This window comes from Sceloporus occidentalis, unplaced genomic scaffold, assembly GCF_023333645.1.
Source record: "Sceloporus occidentalis isolate IW3139 unplaced genomic scaffold, rSceOcc1.0.p SCAF_15, whole genome shotgun sequence".
NCBI lineage: Eukaryota > Metazoa > Chordata > Lepidosauria > Squamata > Phrynosomatidae > Sceloporus > Sceloporus occidentalis.
In genome coordinates, this window is record NW_028316995.1 from 12,488,540 (window position 1) to 12,508,027 (window position 19,488).

A 19,488-nucleotide genomic window follows, 5' to 3' on the forward strand; every position below is an offset into this window, starting at 1 on the left:
ATGCCCGTCAAGGAGAGGATAATAAGAGATCCAGGCTCCAGACTGACGATGGAGCCGGTTCCATTTCACATTCGGCTGAAGGAATGCCTGCTGTCCTAATAATATTCACCGACTGCAACCACGCACCAGCACGAGCGATGATTTCTCATTCCGATGTCCCACCCAGGGGCAGTATTTTACAGAATAAATGTCTGATCTTTTTATTTATAAGGTGCCGGTATATTCAGCGGGGTGTACATGTCATCCGCTCCGCGGTAGGAATTTTCAGTTACCCCATAGAAAGAGGGAGACTTTCCCGTGGCTTATAAACTGTTGCACTGGTGCATGGATTATTAATCTAAGGATTAATTTCTAACTGCATATACTCCACTGGGGCATGGAAGGTGCAATCTGTTTTGTTACAAATGAGACCCTAAAGCTGAGCTAGCTGTTTGCTTCTTTGTGTATTATAAAAGACGCCAGCGAATAATTTGTTTTTCAGTAAAACATGAAGTTTCTGGTTTAGTTCCATTACACGATCTCCACCAGTAGAGGGCATTACAAACACACGAGAGCGCTCCGTTCTTGGCCTCCTGCTTTTGGTCCCTGATATCTGAAATAGGCATTTCAGAGTAAATGATCAATTTTCCTTATCTGATTAATTGGGTTAATCCTAGAAGTTTCACATAGGGCCAAAAGGTCCCCCGGGCTAGAGTTGCTCCTTGTTCCAAGCCAGATCAGAGCATCGGGATTGTGTGGGTATCCCTTGTCCCGTGTTTGCAACCACTAAGGTCCTGATGACAGACTGGCTCTGGATTCAGTTGCAGATCATTTCATTATGTGATGAGATTTGAAACTTGTAGAACAGACTTGCCTGCTAGGAGGCTTAAACCTTCCATTCACAGCGAGCTTAGAGACCTGAAATTAGCGAAGTACTTTGCATCTGCATAACGTGCTTTGCGCGTTCCTTAATACAATTAATATTACAATAAATTATTATTTGTTCATTGTTGTTAAAATATAACTTTTTTTTTTTTTTTTTTTAGCTCAATACCCGGACTATGGATACACTGAAGAGAAGCAGCAGCTTGTAGAATGTAAGAATAAGACACGGTGTACTGCTGTTTTCCGGTTTGCTTAATGTTATTAACCTTGCTTTTTAATTTCCAGACATTTCATACAATTAAAGTCCAATATTACCTGTAAAATACTATCAGGCCAGTTAATGTAAGTCAGCCATTAATACAAATGATTTTTTTTTTTTTTTGGATTAATGCCGTCTTTTACTGCAGTACAGTTAATAGCCAGTGTTCTGGATTCCTTTCTAATAATGTATCAGGTTAGTAGATTCTCAGATAATTTATCATATTCTAAGAGGGTTTCCATCTACACGCATGGCATTTTATTTCTCCCAGTTCTCTTATGGTTTAAGTAAAATAACTTTACATCTAGTCCTAAAAGTTGGCACTGGTTTCTTTGCGGAGACATTTATCGTTTTTAGGCCTTGGAACGCGAAAGCTGTGAGCGCTGCGTCCCACATCAGAGAATTGGATCGGTTATTTTGCGGGATTAAAAGCCCCCGCTGTATATCTTCTCTTTGCTAAAGCATTGGAATAGTTTTTTTGTGCTGTTTTCATTATTTTGATTGCATCATATAATAAAAGCTACTATTGAATAGTTGTGGCGTTCTACCTGAGTCTGCAGATAGGGGGCTGTCTGAACAATTTCATTGATCTGACCGACTTCCTACATATGTTGGAAGCTCTAGAACGCCAAATAATACGACCAACTTGTACACATGAATAAAGAAACTGCACACAGGCGGAAGAAAGTGATCACACATCTTTTTACTCCATTCAGAACCAGATTTGGTGTCAAATCATATAACTTGCCCTTTGAACGGAAGGACTTGAATGTTTGTAGACCCGATAAATTACTTGTATGTGAATCTAATGCTATATGTCCTACTGCCTTTACAACATGTGTTAGTTTTATACTCCATAAATCTCCTTCCTGCATGCTAATAAATATATATCTGTTGATTAAAGCACGTGGCTTCCCCTGGATTCTGAAGAACAAGCGTCCAGAGAAACTTCGAGACGGTCTCCGGGAGCTTGAGGTAGGTTTTGAGAAAGTTACAAGAATGGCAACAAACAATCCTTCTTTCAATCTCCTTTCAACAGCTTTAATTTTCATAAAGGATCGGGCATCACGGTGATGATAACCGGGCTTTTGTCTCGAGGCCTGTTTTAAAACAGTTGCATCTTTGTTTATATGGCATGCTAATCTCTCAGAAGCACTTTAACCGCCGGTAACAATGTACGCGGCCGGCTCTCTCCCATTCTGTTTTCTCTTGTCCTCCAGGAGCTGATGCAGAGCAGTCCGTGTGTACTGAGCAAATGGAAGAACAAATATGTCTGTCAGGTAAAATGTTTTGACATGCCCTTCCTCTGCCGAGTCAATGGAGCCGAACAATTATTCACTGATTGACGCTACTGTTAAATAATGTAAATCAGCTTAGGCAAAAAATTTTGTTGCAATTTTCATTTCCTTGTTATTGATAAGTGGCACTGTTTGGACAACAATGTCGCAATGGTGTAAACGCGCATGCAGGCTGCAGGCTTTGATGTCGCCAACAAAGCCACGATTGCTGCACTGCCTCTTAATAATCCCCTTTCTAAGAATTTTGTCTTGGTAACGCGCTACACTTCTAGATTAACTCTTCGAGTGCCGAGGTAGCACATGAATTGCAGAATGTTCTCATTGGCACTCAGTCATTAATGTGAACCCCGGAATCCCCTTTTTATCTTATGTAACGATCATTATGTTTTATTGTATGCATCTGTGTGAGCAGCATATATATTTACTAAAATATAGGCATAAATCACAGATTCAGAAACTGAAAGGAACTTTCTTAACTTTTAACATCATTTTAACATTAAATTTACTATATTGTATACTTCTTGTTTGTGCTTTTTTCTTTCAGTTTGGTGAATATTTGGTTTAAAATACGTGACAATTTTAGATGAATGGTAAAAATAGCATAACAATTTGTTTCCCTCCATTCGCCACTCCAGTCAACTTTACAAGGCAGCATGAACTAGAAGTAGTATAGTAGTGTAACATACCATGCTATAACAAAAATGGTTTGGGACACATGGCAGATCTGCTTTATTACCCCTAATAACGTAATCTCAGGATCAGAGTCTGAAAAGAACCTCTGAAAAGAGGAATTGTTCATGGTCTTAGTTAAGGGTATCTTGTATCTACGGTCCCCATGCACATATACATGATATTGAATATTCTTGCCACTCTGATTAATCCATGATGCACCAGAATATTTGGCCCTTGGGTTCTTTCAACACAAAACACACTGACGTATAATACAAAAATCAGTCTTTTTTTTTCTCATGCTTTTGTAATTATTTGGAAATTACATATGAATTATCATTGCTCTTTGCTGAATCTTAAAGGGTCTACCATGTTGTCAACAATTTTAATGGCTTTACAATAGCAATAGGACAACCACCCTGACTGTGACTAATTATTATATATGTAAAAAACAGCATGTCGGTATGAAATGTCTTGACCCTTCTCCAGCAAGTGGTCATAAGTGCTGGCATTGCTGTGGATGTCTCCATGGAGCCTAATGGTGTCACCGTGTATTTTGGTGTTACCATGAAGTCCCTTCATTCCAAAGATCTAGAATCAAAAGATTGCTTTATTATTTTCCTGAACGTATAAGGTAAATTACAGTGGGACATAAAAGGGAGTAAAACTGGAAACCACCAAACCAGTTCATGACACAGGGGATTTTTATTAAAGAAATGGCCTTTTATCTAGAGGAGTTTTAAAAACTCACTGGTATTAAAGGCATGCTAACAAAATTCCTAACATCCAGGGTTCTCGTCGCCAATCTTAGTAGCCACGCACTAAAACTACTGCCTTCCACGCAGCGGCTGAATCCACTCATGTTTGCTTATTCTTAATGGTAATTGAAAAAAAAAAATGTTAGTGAGATAGACCTCGTATTTGTCCAAGGATTGTGTCAGTGTTTGCACATTTGGGCTCGCTCTTTGTTTAAGCCAGTAGGAAGCAGAATTCAATACTGCCCATTTTCTAATTGACTTCTCACTGAATGTCATCTGTTGTATAAATAATATTAATTGGAGCACCTTGTCCTCTTTACTTTGACATTTCAGCTCCGATATTTAAGTTGGTTAATGTTGTCATACATCGTGCTGTGGTTCAGAGATATCACATTCCCACAGTGTGTTATGATTTCAAGAATACCCCAACGCGATGCCAATTGTTGATTTCTTAGTGAGTGGCCTTCTCCTTGGCTTCTGGTTTAGATCACGCTTGATTTTTAAACCTCTCCTAGTGCCTTGTTGTTCAGAGAGGGGTACCTAGGATTCTGACCTTATAATTTTGTTTGAGCATAAGGAATAAAATTCATTTGCATGGAGCAATATCTTAAGCAATGTGGTCTGGGCTCTTGGTTGTGTGACCAGAAAATTCCTTGCACAGTTGGGAATGCTTAGTGGATTCCAGATAGTTTTGGTGGCACAAATTCATCTTTATTTGATAGTAAATATGCTGTATACTTTTTTTTTATGCTAATTATCATTTCTTAAACTTTAGTCTGTTGAGAGCCAAATCTGTATCAGGATCAGATTTGGCCCGGGCCTATAGTGCCGTTTGCTTTTTATTGTTAACGCAATAGTACGCAAGGGGTATATGGAGTGTTGAAACATTTCGACTCACCAACTTCACTTTGTGTTTCAAAACTGGAGTACTTTGGAGAAGGGCTGAGCTGGCCCTGTATAATGCAGGGTTACCGGTGGCAGATTTCTTTCATCTCACTTTAACTATTCATTTTGCAGGGCCAACGCAGCTGCTCTTGGCATACATTCATGTTAATAGTATAGTTCCTTTCTGTAAGTGATTCCACTTCATAATAATTAAATGTGGGTCTTATTAGACATGTAAAATAATTCACTTTGTAAAAGAACCATTAAAAGAAATGGATTAATGAACAATAAATGCTTTGTGCAGTTTGCTCTTTTAATGGAAGCAGGTAAATGAATATGAATACTAATCACGAATTACATTCATCAGCACATCGATTAATTGTATTCATTTTAAGATGTTACATACTGTGAGGAATGAAACATGGTTAATGTAGACGGTCCTGTAATGTTTGTTTACTGCATACTGTTTACCGAGGCACAATTTACTTTCGAGATTGGCACCTGTGCATCTTAACTGGTTGTTTGCTTTGCAGATGATCACAGGACAAAGTGTACATGAGTGAGTGTTGGCACTGCGGAGGAATATTGTGGAGCGTTAAATTTGTCATACATAAGCAACAATGCATCCAGTGTTCTCATTCTCGGAACAGACAGCATTCTCTTATGTTCCTGTCTGCATATGCTGTGTTTGGGTTGTTTTTCTCTGCTTTTTAAGGCGGGGTTGTCTTCTTCTGAGGTGGGCCAGCTCTAGATTTACAACTCTCAGGTTTCCATGGTGGTTGCCCAGCTTTGTTTGTCTTGATAAATGTGTTTATCGAAAGGATGCACAAGGTCCAGTTTTGGTGGGCAAAGGAGCTGCGTGGGGCGGAATTCTTTTATGAACAAAGCTGTAGTTGTTGGGCTGTGTAGGTTTAACAGAAAAAACAACAACCATACCATGGCCAGGTTTGTGTAGACCACTTGGCTGACAGAGGTCCCAATGTACACGAGGATGATGCCATGAGGACCAACTCATGCATGGAAGGCTGAAGTTAAAGCCAAGTCTCTTCCACTGTTACTGATACACAAAATAAGTCCAACAGTAACCATAGGCAGCTTTTTCCAAGAACAGCTTTAAAATGCTGCCCTGTTCTGTGGAATAGATGAACAGGGTAATGATTACTTTTATGGATTTATCGTTACTTTGTCCAATATAAAACATTAAATTGCAGGTGTTCCTATATAATTCAATTAGGCTTGGACCAGGAGACTTTATGTAGTTTATAATGGTGAGTGTTGTGATTTACTGAATCATTTGCTGGCAACTGCCCTCATGCTTTTCATTTTATTGCTGGGATGGCTTGAGTGCTACTTCAAATTAACCACTTAATGGATTTCTAGATACCGGTAACTGGTTATATACTGTTGTGCTAACAAAGATAGACACATGTTATCTATATAAACCAGACTTAACAATGGATTATCTTCAAGGGTATTGGCAGTATGAGCTCAAATGTGAGAATAAATGAAATAGTTTTAATTGTTTTTTATTTAATATGACAAATAATTTGCAGCTTTGCACGTCGGTATTATAAATATTTATTATTGGATGCCGCATTGGTGAGAAGCTCATTGAAAGGCATGGCTTTGGCCACCACTCTTTCAGTAAGGCTCACTTTATTTTGCAAAGTTGCACACACTCACGGCACAGTTTGGGTGAAAGTGTACCCACTCTTGCTAATTTCAGGTGAACCCTACATCTCACTATGAAATGAATTGGTGTAACAATGAAACTGACAACATCAGAGTTGCAGAGTTCAGGTCTATGGTTCTGGAAAGTAGGGATCTTTTTTTTTTTTTAGATAAAGTTAATAACTTTATTTTGTTGTCGTTGATGTCATGCTTTTAAAATCATAGCAAAAGCATCATTATTATAAATACCAAAAACAGAAAAGATGTTCTACACATCAATGGGGTTCTGGAGATGGTGTCTATTTGCTGACCTCTGCCAGGAAAGAAATTAAGTTCTTCTCTCCCAGTGTCCGCAATGTGACGCTCTAGTTAAGGGCTGCAAATGCAACATGTTTTAAAAATATATATAACATGGTGCACAAAGTACAAGTGTTGTTGGATAGAGTAACCTAGAACTGATGGGAGAAACAATGGCCCTCAAGGAAAGTTCTAGACTCTCTGGCACAGTATAGAAGTCAATGGAATGTTAACATTCTGGCCGCAACCTGCACAAAGGTCTAGCCATTAGGTGTCTTATGGAAGACCGAAAGAGGAGCAAGCCCAGTGCTTTAAATTACTAATTAGCAATTTGGGTAGTGCGTGGGAGTTATAATTAGACATAGGTAACCTAATATGGAGGGGCCATCATAATCACCTGAGGCTGAGCCCATGAGTAATTGTCGTCATCCAAGTTAGATCATTCATCCATAACTTGGAACTCCCATTCATTATCGCTTAATTATAGCAAACAAGTAGGCTTGTTATACAACCAAAAAAACACATCCACAACACTTCTGTCACAATGGAAATGTCCACAAATGTATAATGATGTTTCTTATCTGGCCACCGGAAATTATCGTGGAATTATTGAATTTGCTGAAAGCAGCTCGGTATATTCTTAGGGATTAGTGTGTGAGAAGCGAAACGCAAAAGGCTGGAAGGCATGGAAATGGTTCTCAGAAATACTAAGAGCATCTGGTGTTTTGCATTATTAATGCCACAATTAAATAAGGGTCTTCTCTCGCCTTTGCACCTATGGTGAAACATAGTGAGGACATTAACCAATACAATTCAATGCACAATTTCACATTAAAATAACAGTTGAAAAAAGTGCATGTTTTTTTTTTTTAAGGAAACTATTATTATACTTTATATATTCTTGTTAAGATTTTCTTTTTTAGTTCTTGAGCATGCTTTTGGGCCCTGCAGCCATTTGATTGTTAATTAGCAGCATCTTTATTTGTTTTTCTGAACATCAAAGCGGTGGCTTGGAGGTACATAGCAGACCCTTGTCAGGGTAAAGGTCCTTACTTTAAGCTGCGTACTTTTGGGTCCAGTTTCACTAATATTTTGGTGTATTAAATAGGTCCTGACCATCTGCCTTGTGAGATAAAATATATTTTAATAGAGTGCAAACAGAGGAAAGGTTATTTGAAATATTAATTCACTTTCACAGAAAATGAATTATATTAAACTAAATAAATTCATGTGTTTGTTTTATCTTCATACTTAGAGATTGTGTTGGTTAAAGTGTGTGTGTCTATATGTACTGTGTATTTGTGTAATATAATATATTTTTGGATTAACAAAGGGAGCTCATCCTTAAATGGAATGTTACTCCAATAAAAAGGTATTATTCTATATTGTTCTACTAATATATACACACACTATATGACCAAAAGTATGTGTGATAGGGTGCCACCTTTAGCAGTAGACCATGCAAACTCACGGACTGGTAGTGCCAAGTAACACCGCTTCTGTAGTATCAGTCACTACAGTGAGTTCAGAACTGCCCCTTGAAGCAACATTAGCACAATCACTTGCACCAGGAGCGTCATAAAATGGGTTTCCATGGGCCAGCAGCTTCACACAAGCTGAAGACCAGTATGCACAATGCCAAGCATCTGCTGGAGCGCTGTAAAGCACGCAACCACTGGGATCTGGAGCGCTGGAAACGTGTTCTCTGGAGTGATGAATCTCGCTTCTGGGAAGTCTAATTGACGAATCTCTGGTTTGTCAGATGTCAGGAGAACGCTACCTACCGAAATGCATAGTGCCTACTATGAGGTTTTGTGGAGGAGGATAATGTTCTGGGGCTGTTAGTATCAGTGACTTGTAATGTAAATTCTACAGCATATAGAGCCATTTTAGACAATTGTATTCGTCTGACTTTGTGGCAACAGTTTGAGGAAGGCCCTTTCTTATGCATTTTAACGCATACAAATCATTGGGATTAGCAGAAGTCATCAATTTAGTGGGAGCGCACCTCCCATAGGTTAGATAGTGTTATTGAGCATATGCAGGAAACCTACCAAAGTATGCTTTTTAGAATAGACAGCAAAAAGAGTAAAATGAGATGGAAGTCTCAATTTCTAACACCAAGAAATGATTTTTAAACACTAAAATGTACTAGAATCCATGCAGAATTTAACCTCGGTAGTGATGGAGTGCTCCTTTGATGTGTTTTGCTTTACTTAAGTTTGTATGGTAGTCTCAGGGACTGTTGTTTCAGAAGATCCAAGTTCATTGTCATATAGAACACATTTCCTAAGCATGCTGAAAAAGCAAAAGATTCACCTAATTTTGGGAGCGCATGTTCAACATGCCACTGACCACTGTGCTCATGCAGAAAGGTGGCCGTTCTTTTCCATGGCTGCTGCCTCCTGACATTAGTCTGCACATGTTTAAACATGCATGTATTGTTTTTCTTTAGGGTGGGGGTCATAATTTACTTATGCACTCTTCGCTTCCTTCTTCCACTTTTAATGATCAGGGAAGTCCCAAGTAGCTCTTGCAGACAAAATTGCTTCACCAAGCTTGCTTAGAAAAACAGAAGCTAGAATATGGCATGTAATTTCAAATATCTTAAATCAGTATAAATATTTATCTGTTAAAGTGCCAGAAATATGTCTTACCCTGCTTTGCATTGCTCTTCACACCCTGTGACATTTCAGAAGTTAATGACGTTAGATTTATACAAACCACTGATTCCCCTACCGCAATGATTTGATCTCTGCCAATGGATTGTAACAGGTTTGGGGGGAAAAAAACCCAGAAAACTATTTTTACGATGTCTTTGATTCTATGCACTTGTATGGTTTTATTCATACCTTTTTATTACGCACACCTTTAATGTACCGTAAGATGCCACCCTTGTTCTTGAGACAATTTTTAATTAATGGTTGTCACTGGATGTATTACGCATTTGGCTTCAGACTGACAACTTTTGCTAACTCCCTGTATTGAACAACACATACATTTGCAGGGCAATTTTTTATTACGTTAGTATTGTTATTTTAGAGAAAGTATAAGGAATGTGTTAATTGTAATGCAGTCAAATTAAAATCTAGAATATAAGTATATGTGTGGCTCACAAGCTCTCCAATGCATTTATAGCTGGGTGGTTCCTTTAAGTTTTCATGTTGTCCCTCTTGCAAATGCATGGAGAATCCCCCTTCTCTTATGCTCTTTCCCCTTTTCCCCACCTCTTGCTATTTTCCATGCAGGAGGTAGATCTGCTAGCATGTAATATATTTAGCTCCAGTCAATCCTGGAGTACTTTTAATATGCACTCTTCTTTACTGGGGCTATCAGTGACATTAAACTGTTCCTTTAAGCCAAATAATCCCCCATCCGAAGGTACATATGAAATGAACAAGGAAATGAAGGAAAGAAGAGAGAAATAAAGCAGAGAGGGAAGAAAGGAGAACAATATGAGACAAGAGCGAGTGTAAAGAAGAGAGCATGGGAAGGAGAGAAGATGGGAAAAGGTGGGGAGAAAAGAAAAAGAATGGAGAAGAGGGATGAAGAGAAAAAGGAGAGACTAGAGAAAGAAGGACAAAGGAGGTGAGAGGAAAGAAAGAAAAGTAGAAGAAAGGAAGTGAAGAGCATAAATGATTTCAAATTATTACTTTTAATGCAAATTGAACTCCATTTTGTATGAACTTCAGTGTATTTCACAACATGCACGTTTGGTGGATTAATTTGATGATTATCAGGGTTAGAAAATCTGAACGTCGTCCCTCTCTCTCTGCGTGTTTTCTAGTTGTACTCCATGCCCCCCTCCTAAGTTTGGAATCCAAACCCATGTTCACTTCTACAAAAAGTGCCTAATCCTTCCCTTTCGGGACTCTCCATGTGATACCTAGGCAGGTGGCAACCTTAGCCACTAACCCTAGGGTCTAATAGATTTGGTGAAGATAACACAATGAGGACACATATATATATGTGTGTGTGAATATACTTTATGGCGAAGGGGTGGCTTTGCTGTTTTTATCTGAGCATGAAATGCTTATATTCTGTTTTATATTTTTACTATTAATTGTAGTACTTTTATTTGCATTCTGTGCAGTGAATTCTGAGGTTTTATGGACTTAAAAAAGCAGGCCTGTAACTATATTTAAGTAACACTCTCCCTTTCTTCTTTAGACTGGATTACTCATTCTTTGTAATTACATTACCACACTCATCCACTTATTTTACTCATCATTTTGTTGTTACTATGCAGTATTTGTTGTTTTATAGTTATCGTAGAGTTGCATTATTGGAAGCCTGTTCCGGATATCTGCTAACATCTCTGTAAAGTAGAATTGTTGCTTAGTTATACCTGTTAGCAACGCCACATTTTGTCACATGAATTATGTGCCTTTGCTAAACGGTGGGCTGCTACAAGCCCTCTACTAATAAACATATAGCATTTACTGTCTCATTATTTCCACAGTATTTTAATTCAATTTTGGATCAAAGTACTTATTTCTTAAGGACATAAACGTTACTCTATTTTATGCATTTTAAATCTACAAAATGTTTTATTGTTGCCTATAAAATGTATAGCCTCTGTATTAATCACCAACTTAACAGTAGAGATTCATGCTGCTCCCCTTTATGTAGGGATAGCAGAAGAGATAATTAATGCTAATGTATGATGTTTTTTAGCGTTTTTCTAATTAACATCTAATTAGCCAATTGACTTGACACTATGCAATATTTTAAGCACTACCTCGGAAATCTAAAGCATCATTGGCTTTAAAGACGTGGAGTGAGATAGCACTGCAATAAATGTGTTAGCACCTCCACAACAAACATGAAACAGTTTACAATCTGTATAACACTTGTCAGAGCAAGGTTTTCCTCCTAATTAGGTCCTCATGTGTTTTGTAACTCGCGTATGGTCTAATGATTTTTTTGTAACACATTCATCTCTGTATAGACCTATCACTTGCCAACATATGCATATTCAAGAGTGCTTTACACAGGTGTATATACACTCACTGGCCACTTTATTAGGTACATCTTGCTAGTACGGGGTTGGACCCCCTTTTACCTTCATTCTTCATGGCATACTTTCTACAAGGTGCTGGAAACATACCTCAGAGATTTTGGTCCATATGGACATGATGGCATCACCCAGTTGCTGCAGATTTGTCGGCTGCACATCCATGATGCGAATCTCCCGTTCCACCACATCCCAAATGTCTTCCATTGGATTGAGATCTGGTCACTGTGGAGGCCATTTGGAGTACAGAGAACTCATTGTCATGTTCAAGAAACCAGTTTGAGATGAAGTGAGCTTTGTGACATGGTGCATTATCCTGCTGGAAGTAGCCATCACAAATAGAAAACTAAAATCCCACGTGTGTATATGAAAGAAATATAAATACTTCCCACAATGAAAGCAGCTACCAAACAACACTCTTCCTCAAAGTGTATACAGAAGCAAACCAGGAATAATGGAGCGCATATACATAGGGGAAGAAAAAACTAGTTGGATTTGACTACACGGACCAGCTTTCACCTCCACGTTCATCAATAAGCCTTGGCCGCCCATGACCATCACTGATTTTCCTTCCTTGTACCACTTTTGATAGGTACTGACCGCTACAGAGCGGGAACATCCCACAAGAGATGCAGTTTTGGAGATGCTCTGACCCAGTCGTCTAGCCATCACAATTTGGCCCTTGTCAAAGTCACTCTCAGATCCTTACGCTTGTCCATTTTTCCTGCTTCTTACTCATCAACTTTGAAGGTGAAATGTTCACTTGCTGTCTAATAAATGCCACTGACAGGGGCTATAATAACAAGATTATCAGTGTTATTCACTTCACCCGTCAGTGGTCACAATGTTATGGCTAATGGGTGTGCCTATATATATATCTATATAAACAGCCATCATTTCCTTGTATTAAACACTATCTTGCTATAATAGCGGAATTCTGTGAGTTTTGAGTAGATTTATTTATGCACTAGTAATCCAAGGCTAAAAAAACAAGTGCTACAAAGGAGAAGCATAATGTAAAGACGGCAATATAAGGTATATGTCTCGAGGAAAATAAAAAAAGAGACATCTAATCTCAGAACAATTATCTTCTTTAGATTGCATCTGTTACGTAAACCTTATTACGAGTTTGTACTAGCAAACAGAGGACTTCTGTGGCTTCCTTGATGTGTAAAGCAGGTACATGTGTTAAGAGCCACATAGGAGACGGCTTTTTGCTGTGCATTCACTAACTTTTATAAAACATGGTTTGGTGTAGCATCAAATCTTATACTTACCGTGTAACATGTATGTATGAGAATGTCACGTCCTCATGTGGATTTTTATTTTTAGTGATATTTGTGAAACATATGGGATACATCCTTCGCTACACCTGAGTTGGTTTAAATTTGGTGGCAAAACCTGTCAAACTAGTTGCTTGCCTATCCCGTATTCACCTCCATTCTCCTCGGCCCTCCCTGTCACTCTGCCGGATTCACTAAAATGCCGCTAAACAAGAGCAGGAATTTAGCAGGAAAGAGATAGCCGCACCTTTCCAGCACATAGTGTTTCGCATGATGGCTGCTCTCCCTGGCATTTGCACGACATGTTCTTCATATGTAAATACCACAAGGATTTATTAAATATGCCCGACCTGTAACTTGTCCACGTTTAGCTCCCGTAAATATTTCACCTACAGGCATGTTTTTGAAGTGTTGTCAAGTTATTGAGCTGCTGTCATTTTAAGCGTTTTGTGGCCTGCAACCTGGCTGAAAAGCAGACCACATTACTTCACCGGTTTACACGGCTGTGGCCGGCAGCCCGTTGGCCAGATGTGGGTAATGCGTGATATCTGCAGTATATTTACGATCAGTAATGGACCATAGTTTTTGTAATTCATACCGACAGAGACTGACCTTTGTGTTTTGTCAGTAGGGTTTTGTAACGTAACATCTGCTGCACTATTACCCTAGCCCATGGTCCTCGGAGCCAGTCCTTAAGCAGACCTTCCTCGTTACCATGTACAGCTCATGTGTCCGTTGACCTTCTGGGACTCGAGCTTGGAGGCTTTTTCTAGTGTTTCAAGCTTCTGCTTATTTATTTTGCTGTCCAGTTTTATTTATATGTTCATTGATCATATAATTCTTCATTTTTAGCCTTAACACAAAAAGCTTTTGTTTCCCGCAAAATTCACAAGCTAGTTGTTCTCCGTGCTCGTGGTTTGATTCCCGAAATAAATGTTATCATCTGATCATCTTGTTTATTTAGTTTTGTTATCTCTTGTTCCAGCTTCTCTTCGGTTCAGGTGTGCTTGTGTCTTTAAGCCTTTCAGGGCCACAGCTGGAGAAGGTGGTGATTGACAGGACCCTGGTGGGGAAGCTCGTCTCAAACCCCATCAGTGACGGTAATTACACCCATGTGCAAATCAATTGCCTACATTAACAGATGCACCAGAGAAATAGTGTGTCAACAGGTAGAGTAATTATTGCCACTGGGGACTTGAAAACAGTACAAGTAATTGCATGTAATGCTGTAGTTACACCTCTCAGTACCACGTACACATTTCACCTGTTAATTCACATCAAAGCCTGGTACTTTAGACCTTTTTAAACTCATAATTGATAAGCTTTTATTTGCATCAGACATATTTCCTTCAGTTGACCTTAATATCTCACTTGTTGCTGTACAGCCAAAACGTTAGCATTGCGGAATATTTGTCGTGTGAAATACAAAGTAATGAAAGAATAATAGAAATGGAGGTTTTATGAAATCTCTGTATACTTGATGTCGTCAAGGTTTAGTCTTATTTGTGTTTTTCAACATTGTCTGCTAATTATTTGTATCTTCAAGTAGGCCACCTTACCCTAAACATAATTTTGTTAGTCGCAGATCCTGTTCTTTTTTTCCTGTAATTATAAGTGACGTTGAGACATTCACAAGCTAGAAGTGAAATGTTTTCACGGAGGTCACAGTTTTTTGCTTAGGTAGCCTAGCTGCACTCATCCGAAATCCCTCCATGTCAAAGCCATCAGAAGTCCGTCTGCAAACAGGAGCTCACGACTGTAAAAACACTGCCGTGCGGGATGTGTGTCTTTCCTGTTCGAACACTTGGCTAAGACACCCCGGGTTCATGTGTTACATTGCGAGGCTTGACGGGGCTAGTCTGAAATTAGTTGTAAAAAGTTATAAAAATTCCCACACACAAACTAAACCAACAGAACTTGAATTCTTGTTTACTTTGGCTGTTCTTTGACATGTACGAGAGGGTTGGAATTGAAATAGCCAGATACTAAAGGAGGACGAAAGCAATGTGTTGAAAGCAAGAGGAAACAAAGCACGTGTGATATGCTAGATTGCTTAGCATAATGTAATTTATTATTTCCTCTGAATCCTCCATGAGCTTTATTTCTTTTCATTTCCAGAGGGTCCTAGCAGGATGACATATTGATGTATTTTAGGAGATTACAAAAGCCTTAAAGTAATATTTAAGACAGGGACTTACAGAACAGTGTCTCGGTAGAGCTCAAAGAATTGGTTATGGAACCAGAAAGTGTAGCAAGTGTAACACGTTCTTATCATCTTTGTTTTTCAGCTGTATTTACAGACAGTTTCATCATCTTGTCGTTTCTCAAAGAAAACAAAATTTGTCTCGTTCAGTTTACAAAGAAAACAGGTTCTCCTGATATCAGCAGGCATTTAGAGAAACTTTCTTCTCTGGATTTTAAGGTATAGTTTAATATTGTTTTGCCAAAGTGATTTCATCAATGAGCCAAGTGCTGCTATCTTATGTATTTATAGTCCTTTTTTTCATGTAGTGGAACATGAAGTTGTACCCAACAGGCCTATGTTTTTTACAACTTTTCGGTAACGATTTCACATGTTCTAGTGTGACCGACATATTACAATGGACCACCGTATGCAAAAAAAAATATCAACCCTTATTATTAGCCTTCAGAGCTGTGTAACCATCGTTACACGTCAAGAAGAGTACTGTTATTCACTGCTCGTTATACATGTCCCAAAGAAAGGTCACATGGACATCAGAATACATTGTTAGTACACATCTACAGAGGTATTATGGGAATAGTATTTGTGTAATGCTAAACATAGCCCATCACTAAGTCACAAAAAGCCTGATGCATAGGTTTGGCATGGTCTGACTCTGGTCTGATTCAGCCGTGAGTCACAAGAGCATCTCAGCGAGTAGTTCCTTGTGTCTGTCGAAAGCTAACATGACCAAGGGAACCACCAAACCGCTTGTATGACAAGCATTTTAAGTCGTGTTATTTCATGGGGGGGGGGGGGGCATTTTTACAGTAAATTAGTTTCTTTTCATTGTCCAGACTCCATAGAACCACGGCTTCCATTGTCCAGACTCCATAGAATAGCTCTGTTTCCTCTCTTGTTATGTCAAGCACCATAAGAAAAGTTTCTGCTAGTTTTATACATGCAGGACCATAGTCTATATATCAGTCACGTTTTGGGTCTGGATAATGAAGTTATTCCATTGATCAATTGTCTTCTCACATTCCTCCATGTAATTATTACCTTGAAATAGTAAGGCTTTATCTCATCAGAACATTCTTAAAACTATTCTTCATCTTGTTAACACATTCCTCGCACCCCTCAATACCAAGGATGAATGTATCAAACACAGAGCCATGCACCGTACCACAGAAAGATTACAAGAACCAGAAAAAAGCCCATTCAATCAGTAAACGACATCAAACGTTGGCCTCATTTGCAATCAAGCATATAGAAAAATCCAGTTGAGTAGAATTTTTTTTTTATATAAATATTTAAACTTTGGCAGGACATGCGCCGTAAGTAAAGCCCCATTTGCTCTTCCAGTTTGCAGGTAATTTGTTTCCTTGTATCAGGGCCTTTGCATCTGCAGAGCTGTTTTGGAGGCTGTGTTTAATTCAGGGCTCTCTATATTACATTTGATTCTTGCCTGGAAGGAAAACCATCTGCAGGCAAGAGATGAGAGTATCTCATACATTTTTCTGGCTGTTTCAGTCCAAGACCCCCATTCCGTATTGACTTGTACGTTCAGGATAGCTGTCTGCTCCAGACTTAGCGGAAATGTTAATAATGCACTGTACCACATGCACACGAGACGTAGCATTCCCAGATAAACTCCTGTTTCCAGTCCAGAGAACCGAGGCTTGACACATTGACATGCTCTTTCAAGTTAAAGTGTCTGGGAAATTATCATTTTATCTCTTCTGTCACCCACAGGTCCAGAGTGCCGGGTTTAATGTTTACTCTCTAGGGAGCATACACAATATTGTGGACAAAGATTATTTTATTACATTTCTAAGATTTCTTTCCCAAAAACGGGAAGAATTGAAAGTGGGTATTACAAGTTATCTAAAAATCGAATGTATAATATAAGAAAGCGACACAAAATTGCACTGTAAATGTATATTTGTGACCAAATAGATAAAATGGTCTTGGATAGTCATTTCTTAGATATACAGTATACGGCAATAATTTGTTAACCCTTGGAGTACCTTGGGTGCTTCTAAAAGGCATGGCATCTATCACTAGTTATATTAGTGGAAGCATCTTACCAGTATTGATTTCTGGTGTGCTGCAAGGAGCTTGTAGGAACCAAAGAGTGATTTACTTTTGTTTATATGGTTTTTAATTATTTTATTATTTTTACAACATTTAACATTACATAATCTCACTTTATCTGTTTGTAATTCTTCTACAAGAAATAGAGACATAGTGAAATATTAAACAAAACTACAAGACAAAACATATAACATACCTTGATGTCCATTTGCCAAACTGATATAAGTATAATTAAATTAGGGATCAAGATACAAAGAATAAAGAAGAAAAATTGACCATCTGGAATCGTTGTTAAAAATGAGTCCCTCCTTTTTGTTGTACCCATATCTCATATGCTTCTTTCATATTCCCTAGTTGGTGGCCTATAGATAAGTCTGTTTCCATCTTTAATTGGTAATCTATCTTGGTTCTTAAGAATCTTGGTTCTTAAGACTGAATCAATCAGGTGTAGTTGTCTTTTCCAGAGTCTGGCTATTACCATCTTTGTTTTGACCATGATATGAGTTGCTAATAAGGCCCTGGGAGGTCTCAATTCAGGCCAGTTTAGATGTAAAAGAGCATGTTCAATATGGAATTGGGAACAATTTATATCTAGATTTCCCAATATCTCTCTCACCAAATTCCAAGTTGTCTTAATTTTATCACAATGCTACCATATATAGTTAAAGGAGCCCTTTTTCACATCTCCCGGAGCTTGGATACATTTTATGTTTTTTTGTGTTTTATATGTAGACCACTTATAGCAAAAACAAGTTAAGCCTTTTATTCAACTTTTAATTTACCATTATGTTTGAAGGAAATGTAAATGATCATTTCATAGGCATTTATAAGTTGTTATAAAATATGGTAAAACCCAAAACAAAGGATTTGTCAGATTGACTGGAGGTACCGTCACACCTGCTGTCTTGAACATAACTTTTGTAACTAAATGAAGCATTAGAAACGTAATTGCCAGTACTGTCGTATGCCTGAAGATTTCCCAGAAAAAAATTATTTAATCATATAGTCTGGGCTTATTCACAGTTTTTGCCATGTGCACCTACAAGGACAGTTTAGTGTCCCTGATGCCCCTACTGTAGAAGAATGCATATTAAAATACTGTATTTGCTCGATTATAAGATGACCCTGATTATAAGACGACCCCCCAAATCTGAATATTAATTTAGGAAAAAAAAGAAAAAGCCTGAATATAAGACGACCCTATAGGAAAAAAGTTTTACCAGTAAATGTTAATTCATCTAAACTATTTTTTTTTTTTTATAAAAGCTATGATTGAGAAAAATATGTTGGTTTTATTTCCTTCTATTTTCCAACCTGCCCCCCAGTTATGCACATCTGCCCCAGAAATGCCTTATACCCCCTATATGCCACTGTGTCCCATGATATGCCTTTTAACCCTCTAAATGCCACTGTGCCCCATGATATGCCTTTTAACCTTATATGCCACTGTGCCCAATGATATGCCTTTTGACCCCCTATGTGCCACTCTGCCTCCAGGAATGCCTTATACCCCTATATGCCACTCTGGCATTTAGAGGGTTAAAAGGCATATTATGGGGAAGAGTGGCATATAGGGAGGTTTAAGGCATTCAGGAGGCAGAGTGGCGTATAGAGGGTTAAAAAGTCATTTCTGGAGGCAGAGTGGCATTAATAGGGTTAAAAGGCATTTCACAGAGCACTCTGCCTCCAGAAATGCCTTATGCCCCCCATTTAACACTCCCCCGCCCCCCCCCCCCCCAACTTACCGGTGCTTCTGACTTCCCTGTCATGTAGCCAGGGCAGCATGTAGATCCCACGCACCCCCACCGGTGCGGGGAACTCTGATCTCTGACAGCCGGAGAAGGTCTGCGCAATGGACGCAGACAACCCCCGCTGCTAGCCACACCTCCTTCCTGCTGCAGCGGAAGTTGTCTACGCGAATCGCGTAGACATCTACACGCTGCCCCAGCTACACACCGGGGACTCAGAAGTACCGGTAAGTGGGGCGGGGGGGAGGAGACAGCAGGATCCAGGTCCCCTGCAGCTGCGGGGGATCTGGATCTTAGTCGTCTCATAGTCAGACCTATTTGAGGTCTGATTATAAGACGACCCCGATTATAAGACGAGGTATTTTTCAGAGCATTTGCTCTGAAAAAACCTCGTCTTATAATCGAGCAAATACGGTACTTTACGCATTCTTCCCCAAAAAAAATTTCAGGCATGATGCGG

The 19,488-nt window shown here is 38.9% G+C and overlaps 1 protein-coding gene across 1 annotated transcript in view; it reads left to right on the top strand.

Annotated features, from left to right (window-relative positions):
- LOC149303262 (WD repeat-containing and planar cell polarity effector protein fritz homolog) overlaps positions 1-19,488 on the top strand; it is an 81,351-nt gene that overhangs the window by 1,179 nt on the left and 60,684 nt on the right. Inside the window, exons 3-7 of the mRNA XM_089481407.1 lie at positions 1,026-1,076; positions 2,028-2,098; positions 2,344-2,403; positions 13,987-14,101; positions 15,290-15,423. Coding sequence (XP_089337533.1) covers positions 1,026-1,076; positions 2,028-2,098; positions 2,344-2,403; positions 13,987-14,101; positions 15,290-15,423 — 431 coding nt within the window. The remainder of the gene's footprint in view (positions 1-1,025; positions 1,077-2,027; positions 2,099-2,343; positions 2,404-13,986; positions 14,102-15,289; positions 15,424-19,488) is intronic.